The sequence below is a fragment of the Mobula hypostoma genome, chromosome 5 (genome assembly GCF_963921235.1).
Source record: "Mobula hypostoma chromosome 5, sMobHyp1.1, whole genome shotgun sequence".
Lineage (NCBI taxonomy): Eukaryota > Metazoa > Chordata > Chondrichthyes > Myliobatiformes > Myliobatidae > Mobula > Mobula hypostoma.
This window is the reverse complement of record NC_086101.1, coordinates 115,563,985-115,574,490: the sequence shown is the minus strand read 5'-3', so window position 1 is coordinate 115,574,490 and position 10,506 is coordinate 115,563,985. Positions and strand designations below refer to the sequence as shown.

Genomic DNA, 10,506 nt, shown 5'->3' with positions numbered 1-10,506 from the left:
CGTACTCCTGCAGCCGAGAATGTGCCAGTCGGCAGCATTCTCCCACAGACATCTCCATGTGCTGGTAGATCATCAAGTTTCGGGCCGACCAAAGAGCGTCTTTCACCGAGTTGATGATCTGGGCCAGCAGCACCGGATGTTGGTCTCCGTGTGCGTCCCCGGGAACAGCCCGTAGATCAGAGAGTCCTTCTGATGCCTGTCGACCCCATGTGGAGGTACGAGCACACTTGGTTCGCCAGGTGGGGATACCACCCCTATAAACCTGGCTGTGGACCCGCCCTCACCTGTCCCGCCAAGGATGGCCACCCCCTCCCTGACACCACCCACTGGCTCTGAGCCCGCCCTCACCTGTTCCAGGAGCGGGACCGCGCCCACCTCCCTGGCCACGCCCATACCTGTTCCGCCAGGTGTGGCTTGAAGCCAGTCCACCGCAGAGTCGGCGCTGGAGCCGGAGTTGCAGGTGAGTGAGGCGGCGAGGAGGGAAGGAAGGGATTTTATCTTTAACTAGCGCCTTGTCGGCCGCAGTCGCCACCCGGTTGTTCTCCTGCAGGGCCGCCCTTCTGCAAACCGGGAGTCTTAAAGGCGCGGGGCTCCCATTACATCGTCGACCACCCTGCCAGCAGTCTCTGGCGTTTTATTAAATGAGATGTGACATTCCTGGATGAAATCCAGCTGGAAATTAAAACTGCCATCCTGGTGTGTGGAGGGAAGGCTTCTGAGTTGCCGTTGTAAAGTTTATCAAAGTGACTCCCCAAGGAAAGAAAGTACTGATGCGCCTGAAACAGGTTTCGCACATTCCTCCGGGTCCTGTCCCGTCTTGTCTATTTTGTACGCAGTCCCCTGGCTGTATTACCAAAGATTTATTTAAAATGAACAAAACAAATCTTTCAAAACATCTTTATACCTCTAATACTCTCCCGCCTTTGAAGGCCGAGATTGGGGAATGCGGAAGTTCTGTTAGTATTTTGGTTTCTGAGTCACCAAGGGGTTGTGAGGTGTCTCCTGCCCTTAATTCCTGCACATACATACACTCAACACTCAAACACGGGCCTGTTTGTTCCTGTGTGACAGATACTACCCAGATCTCAGTTCCTAGACGGATTTGAAAGGAGTATTTAGATTAGTGGGGGTTTGGTTTGATTCTCTGGGGAGCCGCTGTGTCAAACAGCTCTTCCATCCGCCGAAAGTGGAACTTCTCGGTGGACAAACATTTTAATTCGGATTCCCACTCCCGTTCCCCTTCAGACATGTCAGTCCATGACCTCCCCCGTACCAAGATGAGGCCACCTTCCCGGTGGCGGAGCACGGCCCTTGTGTTCTGCCTGGGCAGCCTCTAACATGATGGCATGGATATGGATTTCACCTTCTGATTAAAAAAATCCCCCCTCCCTTCTATTCCCCACTCTGACCTTTAACTTCTCACCTGCCCATCACTTCCCCCAGGGTCCCCTCTTCCTTCCCTTTCCCCCATGTCCCACACTCCTCTCCGATTCCTTCCTCTCCAGCCCTTCACCTTTCCCACCCACTTGGCTTCACCTATCACCTTCCAGCCAGCCTCCTACCCCTCCCCTCCCCTCCCCTCCCCTCCCCTCCCCTCCCCTCCCCTCCCCTCCCCTCTTTATTTTGGTATCTTCCCCTCCCCGGCTTCTCAGTCCTGACGAAGGGTCCCGGTCTGAAATGTCGCTGTTTATTATTTCCCAAAGATGCTGCCTGACCTGCTGAGTTCGGTAAATTTATCTCTTTCTGAGTTGAACTTGCCCTCTGTTGATTTGAACTTCTAAGCAGGACTTGACGTCGGCCTCAACTTCGGTGTCAAACCTCGTTTCTAGGTCAGTTCTGGGTTCAGTTTCTCAATGGATTTTAAATTCTGCTGATTGAGATTTTAAGTGGATCTTGCTTTGTATGGATCTAGTTTCTGAATAAGCATCTGTCCAGGGCATTGGTTTCTAGTATATCTTTTAAAAAATGTATTTATTGAGATACAGTGCAGAATAGGCCCTTCTGGTCATTCGATCCACACTGCCCACTGATTTAAACCTAGCCTAATCACAGGGTGATTTACAATGACCAATTAATCTACTAAATAGAAGATCTTTGGACTGTGAGAGGAAACCAGAGCACCTGGAGGAAATCCATGCATATCAGAATCGGGTTTAATATTGCCGGCATATGTCTGACTTGGCATCAGCAGAACAATGCAATACATGATAATAAAGGGAAAAATTGCAATGTGTCTATACAGTATGTATATTAGTTAAATTAAAAAATAGTAATGCAAGAACAGAAATAATCAAAAATAGTGAGTTAGTGTTCATGGGTTCAATGTCCATTCAGAAATCTGATGGCAGAAGGGAAGAACCGATTTCTGAATCACTGAGTGTGTGTCTTTAGGCTCCTGTACCTCCTCCCTGATGGTAACATTGAGAAGAGGACATGCCCTGATGGGGGTCCTTAATGATGGATGCCCCCTTTCTGAGGCACTGCCCCTTGAAGATGTCCTGGATACTACAGAGCCCAGTGCCCATGATGGAGCTGACTGAGTTTACAACTCTCTGCAACTTAATTCGATCCTGCGCAGTGACGCTCCCCTACCCCCCATACCGGACAGTGATGTCAGAATGCTCTCCACGGTACGTCTGTAGAAGTTTTTGAGTTTTTTAGGTGGCAAACCAGATCCCCTCAAACTCACAAGGAGAACATACAAACTGCTTTCAGACAGCGATGTGAATTGAACCTGGGTCACTGGTACGGTAAGGTTCTGTGTATCTGAGACTGTTGTAAAGGTGTGTGGAGGTGGCTAAGCGATTCTGTTTGGAAGATGGCTCCAGCTTCCTGCTGACTGTGTTTTCACAGCTTTGTTTACGTTGAGCAGTCTGTAATCGGGTCAGTGAGCCACATGGGGTGGGCGGTTCAGAAACTAGATACCGTCATCCCCAGCACGGGATAATTGACGCAAGGGATGAGTGGTGGTGATCCACCCAGGAATCTGTCCTCTGATGGGAAGTATGACTAAGTGGGAAGTTGTTTCTGGAGGGAAGATGGACTGGTATCATTTGGCTTGCCCACAGTGATGCACTGACACAGGATTTTGCATATTTTATAGTTAAATAATATTGGAGTAGTCTTGTATCTATATTGGTTGAGTAGGCATTCTTGTTCATTTAAATAATTCATTACAGGTTTAGATGTTCATTTTTAATATCAGAGAGTGTATACAGTATACAACCTGAAATTTGTACTCTTCACAGACATCCACAAAACAAGAAACACCATAGAATGAATGATAGAAACATCAATGCCCCGACCCCCCACCCTGCATAGGTTACACGTATAAATACGTGAATTACATGCGCCATCACGCACCATGGTCCTGGAAGAATGTTGTTTCATTTTTATCGTGTACTATACCAGCAGTTTATGGTTGAAATGACAATAATATGGTTGAATTGACTTGAATTGACATGATGTGGGTGTGCCTCTCTTAAGAGTAGACCTGAAGATAGATCCACGGTCTCCCGTGCCTTCCATTGAATTAATTTAATGCCTTGAAGTTACAAAACATAATACAGGACTTTGTCTTCAATGGCGCATCTTTAAACTTCGTACCTGGCACAGAATTCACCATCTCCCAGGCGGTCTGCCCGGCATAGGATTAATCATCTCCCAGGCATTCTGCCTGGCACAGAATTCACCATCTCCCAGGCATTCTGCCTGGCACAGAATTCACCATCTCCCAGGCATTCTGCCCGGCACAGAATCCACCACCTCCCAGGCATTCTGCCCGGCACAGAATCCACCATCTCCCAGGAATTCTGCCTGGCACAGAATTCACCATCTCCCAGGCATTCTGCCTGGCTCAGAATTCATCATCTCCCAGGCATTCTGCCTGGCACAGAATTCACCATCTCCCAGGCATTCTGCCTGGCTCAAGTGACTGAATCCGAATCAGACTCAGGTTTGTTCTCACTGACGTGTATCATGTAGACACAAAAATGACTATATGTTATAGATTAAATACATAGTGTCAAAGACATATATTGAGCTAGTGTTCATGGACTATTCAGAAATCTGATGATGGAGTGGATGAAGCTGTTTCCAAAACATTGAGTGTGTGTCTTCAGGCTCCTGTACCTCCTCCCTGATGGTAGCAATGAGAAGAGGGTGGTGAGGTTTCTTTGTGATGGAGCCACATTCTTGAGTCAGTGCCTGTTGAAGATGGTCTCGATGGTGGGGGGCTTGTGCCTGAGATGGACTTGGCTGGGTCTCTGACCACTGCATCCTCTCGCGATCCTGTGAACTGGAGCCTCCACACAAGACGGTGGTGCCACCGGTCAGTCGTTAGAACTCGGAGACACTGGCCGCCACAGTAGCGTAACAGTGGGCGTGATTCTGTTACGGCTCGGGGCCACCTGGAGTTCGGAGTTCAATTCCGGTGCCTCTGTTAGGAGTCTCTACGTCCTCCCTGTGGAATGTGTGGGTTTTCCCTGGGGCTCCAGTTTCACAGAAAACCTACAGCAGAATACAGACCCTTCGGCCCACAAAGCTCTGCCTAACATGTCCCTACCTTAGAAATTACTAGGCTTACCTATAGCCCTCTATTTTTCTAAGTCCCCTGGTTTGGATGGACTGAGTGTTGAGTTTTATCAGGCTTTTTGGGATGTCCTGGGGGATGATTACAGCCTTGTCCTAGGGGAGAGCCTAGCCACCGGAGAAATGCCCCTCTCATGGCGAAGAGCTGTTGTGGTCCTACTGCCCAAGAAGGGAGACCTCCGCCTGCTAAAGAACTGGCGGCCGGTCTCCCTCTTGTGCGCGGACTACAAGATCTTCGCCCGGGCAATGGCCAACCGTCTGGGTTCGGTAATTGGACAGGTGGTCCATCCTGACCAATCTTACACGGTCCCGGGCCGCTCCATCCAGGACAATGTCCACCTAGTACGGGACCTGATCCACCTGCTCCAGGAGACTGGGACCCCGGCAGCGTTTCTTTCTCTTGACCAGGAGAAGGCGTTTGACCAGGTGGACCACAGTTTCCTGCTGGGCACCCTGCAGGCTTTTGGGCTCGGACCACACTTTGTGGCCCGAGTTCGGCTCCTGTACTCTGCCGCAGAGTGCCTAGTTAAGATCAACGGATCACTGACAGGACCTATCCACTTCCGAAGAGGAGTGCGTCAAGGGTGCCCCATGTCCGGTCAACTGTATGCGATCTGTGTCGAGCCATTCCTCGGCCTTCTTCGGCGAAGGCTGACAGGTCTGGTTCTGCGCGAACCGGACATGAGGGTCGTCCTCTCGGCCTACGCCGATGACGTACTCCTCATGATGACAGACCCCTGTGACCTGCGGAGGATGCGCGAGTGCCAAGATGTTTTCTCGGCGGCATCCTCCGCCAGGATCAACTGGGCGAAATGTTCCGGACTCTTAGTAGGCCAGTGGCAGGTGGACTCCCTGCCGGAGGAGATGAGAGCTTTTGAGTGGAGCACCAGACGTCTTCTCTATCTGGGAGTCTACCTGAGTCCTTCTGGGGAGACCTGGCTGGCGAACTGGCAGGACCTGGAGACAAAGGTCATGGCCCGGCTTGGGCGCTGGTCAGGCCTTCTCAGGGTGCTTTCCTATCGAGGCAGGGTGGTGGTCATAAACCAGCTGGTGGCCTCCATGTTGTGGTACCGGATGGTCACCTTGGCCCCCCCTGCCCCTTTTGTTGCGAGAATGCAGAGGAAGCTGGTGGACTTCTTCTGGGGAAACAGGAAACACTGGGTCTCTGCAGCGGTTCTGAGTCTCCCAGTAGGAGAGGGCGGACAGTCGCTGGTGTGTGTACGCACACGACTGGCGGCTCTCCGCCTCAGGACTCTGCAGAGATTCCTGTACGCCGAGCGCCCTCCCAGGTGGCACGTGTTGGCGACTTTCTTCCTCCGGAGGGGCTGCTGCCTTCACGAAGATATGCAGCTACCACCGGCAGGCGTCAGCCGTGCTGCTTTGCAGAGGCTGCCCGGCTTCTATCAGGACCTACTGAGAGTCTGGAACATGGTTGCCTCAGGCCGGGAATCCCCTCCTCTGGCAGAGGGCGGGGTCCTGGCCGACCCTTGCCCTGCCTCAGCGGATGTCGGTGCGGCTCAGGTGTGTGGATCGACTCAAGCTGAGCTGCTCGTCGGGCCCAGGCCCCGCAGCCTTACCCGAGAGACGAATCCACACAACTTGAGCCGTCTTTCATCGACACCCACAATCCCATTCAGGGATGCAGGCAGGAGGTACCTTTATGGGCTGCTGCTCCACACCCTCCACTTCCTAGCCTTTGTCCACCGTCCCGACACGCCATGGCGGTCGGTCTGTCCACCTGGAGGTGAGGGGGGTCCCCAATGGAAGTCCCTTTACAAGGGAGTCCTCCCCATGCACCTTGGGGATCTCGGCTGGAGGGTGCTGCATAAAGCGGTGCCCTGCAATAAGTTCTTTAGTCTGTACACGGATCTCCCAGCCGCGTGTCACTTCTGCGGGCTGGAGGAGACCGTGTACCACATGTACGTGGAGTGTGTGAGGCTGCAGCCCCTTTTCGCGTTTTTGCGTGGGCTGCTTCTCGCCTTCTGGTTGCATTTCAGTCCCACCCTATTTATATATGGTCATCCAGTAAGGAGGGGGGCACAGAGGGATGAGGATGTCCTTGTCAACTTGCTCCTGGGGCTGGCGAAAATTGCCATCCGTGGCTCCTGGAAAAGGGTGGCAGGAGGTTCTCCCCGGGCGGACTGCCTGGCTATGTTTAGGGGGTATGTTCGTGCCCGGGTGAACATTGAAAAGGAATACGCACAGTCCACGGCGACCGTAGAGGTGTTCCGGGACCGTTGGGCTCCGCGGGGTGTAAATGCCATCATTGATGAGGATGGCAATATATTGGTTTAAGATGTATTGTCTGTTTGTAGTGTAGTAAATATGTTAGTCACTGGGTTTGTAAATATTGTATAGCACCGACATTTGTAATAAAGAATTTTGTAAAAAAAAAAAAAAAAAAAGGGTCAGACACAGAGTGAAGCTCCCTCCACACTGTCCCATCACACACTCCCAGGGTCAGACACAGAGTGAAGCTCCCTCTACACTGTCCCATCACACACTCCCAGGGTCAGACACAGAGTGAAGCTCCCTCTACACTGTCCCAGCACACACTCCCAGGGTCAGACACAGAGTGAAGCTCCCTCCGCACTGTCCCATCACACACTCCCAGGGTCAGACACGGGGTGAAGTTCCCTCTATAATGTCCCATCATACACTCCCAGGGTCAGACACAGAGTGAAGCTCCCTCTGCACTGTCCCATCACACACTCCCAGGGTCAGACACAGAGTGAAGCTCCCTCTATAATGTCCCATCATTGGCATAAAATAGTTGGGAACCCCAGCTCCCTCCCTCCTTCCGGACCCAGCCCCCTCTCTTTCTTTCGCTCACTCCTTATCTCTCTCTCTCTCACTCTCTCAGTCTGCTTGTCTCCTACTCCCTGCCTTTCTCAGCATCTGTATCTGTCTTTCTCTCTCCCGCTCTCTCTCAGTCTCCTGGACCACCCCATCTTCCCGCCCCTCTCATCCTCCCCACCCCCAGAGCGCAGCCGAGATGCTCCGCACGCCGAGCCTGGAGCCCGTGTCCCTGAACGTCGGCGGCACCGTCTACACTACCAACGGCGAGACGCTGAGCCGCTTCCCGGACTCTATGCTGGGTGCGATGATCCGGGGGCAGCTCCCGAGTAGCCGGGACCCAGCGGGGAATCTCTTCATCGACCGCGACGGCAAGACCTTCCGGCATATCCTCAACTACCTGCGGTCTTCGCATCTCGACCTGCCCGAGGATTACAAGGAAATGAGTCTGCTGCGGAGGGAGGCGGATTTCTACCAAATCCAGCCGCTCCTGAGGGATCTCAGCGACCGCGGCCACAACCTGGGCAATGCGCTCCTGCAGTGCAACATCTTGTCCCACACACAGACCCTCCACTTCACCCTTAAGGAGGGACCCCTCAACTACGCCCTCTCCACCTGCCCCGTCACCACCTACCAAGCGCAGGTCTTCTGCACCTGCCCCTCCGTCCTTGCCGTCCTGCGAGAGCGGCTGGTGCTGAGCCCGGACCCTTCCTCCGGGGCCGATAGTAGCCCCCCTCTTCCTCCTCCTCGCCACCGCCTGCAGCTAGAGTGGACCCCAACGGCCGACGATTTGCCGGCGGCCGAGTACTCCCGGCAGGGCTTCCGCCGCCTCCTCACCCGCCCCGAAGGCCGGGAGCTGCCGGACGCCCGCAGCCTGGTAGAAGAGGTGCGCGGCCTGGCCCTGAGCCGCGGCTTTCGCCTCGACTATGCCTCCCCGCTGCCCTCCGATGTGCTGGGCTGCACGGCGCTCCGCTTCGTCCGGTACTGAGACCCCGGGAGGGGCCGCTATGTGTGGGAGGTGGGAGAGACCCAGGGCCGCTATGTGAGAGAGGAGGGAGAGAGCTACCTCTCTTCCGTTCGGTTGGGTGGGGGGGTTGGTCGTCACAGGGAGGGGTATCGGTAACCATACAGAGAGGGGGCGCGTCTCCGGAGGGGATTCCAGATATAGGGACTCGGAATAGGGGCGCAGTGGTAGAGGGAAGTGCTATCGGGAAGGGAGGGAGTCGAGTTATTTGTACACAGGGGTCTGAGAAATAGACTGGGACTGTTAAATTAAGATCCCTGTGCTCCACCGTCCCATCACACTCCCGGGGTCAGACACAGAGTGAAGCTCCCTCTACACTGTCCCATCACACACTCCCAGGGTCAGACGCAGAGTGAAGCTCCCTCTACACTGTCCCATCACACACTCCCGGGGTCAGATACAGAGTGAAGCTTCCTCTACACTGTCCCATCACACACTCCCAGGGTCAGACACAGAGTGAAGCTCCCTCTATACTGTCCCATCACACACTCCCAGGGTCAGACACAGAGTGAAGCTCCCTCTACACCGTCCCATCATACACTCCTAGGGTCAGACACAGAGTGAAGCTCCCTCTACACTGTCCCATCATACACTCCCAGGGTCAGTCACAGAGTGAAGCTCCCTCTACACTGTCCCATCACACACCCCCAGGGTCAGACACAGAGTGAAGCTCCCTCTACACTGTCCCATCACACACTCCCAGGGTCAGACACAAGAGTGAAGCTCCCTCTACACTGTCCCATCACACACTCCCAGGGTCAGACACAGAGTGAAGCTCCCTCTACACTGTCCCATCACACACTCCCAGGGTCAGACACAAGAGTGAAGCTTCCTCTACACTGTCCCATCACACACTCCCAGGGTCAGACACAGAGTGAAGCTCCCTCTACACTGTCCCATCACACACTCCCAGGGTCAGACACAAGAGTGAAGCTCCCTCTACACTGTCCCATCACACACTCCCGGGGTCAGACACAGAGTGAAGCTCCCTCTACACTGTCCCATCACACACTCCCAGGGTCAGACACAGAGTGAAACTCCCTCTACACTGTCCCATCACACACTCCCAGAGTCAGACACAGAGTGAAGCTCCCTCTACACTGTCCCATCACACACTCCCAGGGTCAGACACAGAGTGAAACTCCCTCTACACTGTCCCATCACACACTCCCAGGGTTATACACAGAGTGAATCTCCCTCTACACTGTCCCATCACACACTCCCAGGGTTAGACACAGAGTGAAGCTTCCTCTACACTGTCCCATCACACACTCCCAGGGTTAGACACAGAGTGAAGCTCCCTCTACACCGACCCATCACACACTCCCAGGGTCAGACACAGAGTGAAGCTCCCTCTACCCTGTCCCATCACACACTCCCAGGGTCAGACACAGAGTGAAGCTCCCTCTACACTGTCCCATCACACACTCCCAGGGTCAGTCACAGAGTGAAGCTCCCTCTACACTGTCCCATCACACACCCCCAGGGTCAGACACAGAGTGAAGCTCCCTCTACACTGTCCCATCACACACTCCCAGGGTCAGACACAGAGTGAAGCTCCCTCTACACTGTCCCATCACACACTCCCAGGGTCAGACACAGAGTGAAGCTCCCTCTACACTGTCCCATCTCACACTCCCAGGGTTAGACACAGAGTGAAGCTCCCTCTACACCGACCCATCACACACTCCCAGGGTCAGACACAGAGTGAAGCTCCCTCTACCCTGTCCCATCACACACTCCCAGGGTTAGACACAGAGTGAAACTCCCTCTACACTGTCCCATCACACACTCAGGGTCAGACACAGAGTGAAGCTCCCTCTACACTGTCCCATCACACACTCAGGGTCAGACACAGAGTGAAGCTCCCTCTACACTGTCCCATCACACACTCAGGGTCAGACACAGAGTGAAGCTCCCTCTACACTGTCCCATCACACACTCCCAGGGTCAGACACAGAGTGAAGCTTCCTCTACACTGTCCCATCACACACTCCCAGGGTCAGACACAGAGTGAAACCCGTTTTACACACACACAAACATTACCACATACACACATATCAATACAGACACATACATACACAGTACGTAGACAT

General features: G+C 53.7%; 1 protein-coding gene across 1 annotated transcript; it reads left to right on the top strand.

Annotated features, from left to right (window-relative positions):
• The first annotated feature begins 7,585 nt into the window (after positions 1–7,585).
• On the top strand, positions 7,586–8,396 carry LOC134346265 (BTB/POZ domain-containing protein KCTD21-like). Its single transcript, XM_063047609.1, has one exon. The coding sequence runs from the start codon at positions 7,586–7,588 to the stop codon at positions 8,372–8,374; it is 789 nt and encodes a 262-aa protein (XP_062903679.1). The 3' UTR covers positions 8,375–8,396.
• The last annotated feature ends 2,110 nt before the right edge of the window (positions 8,397–10,506 follow it).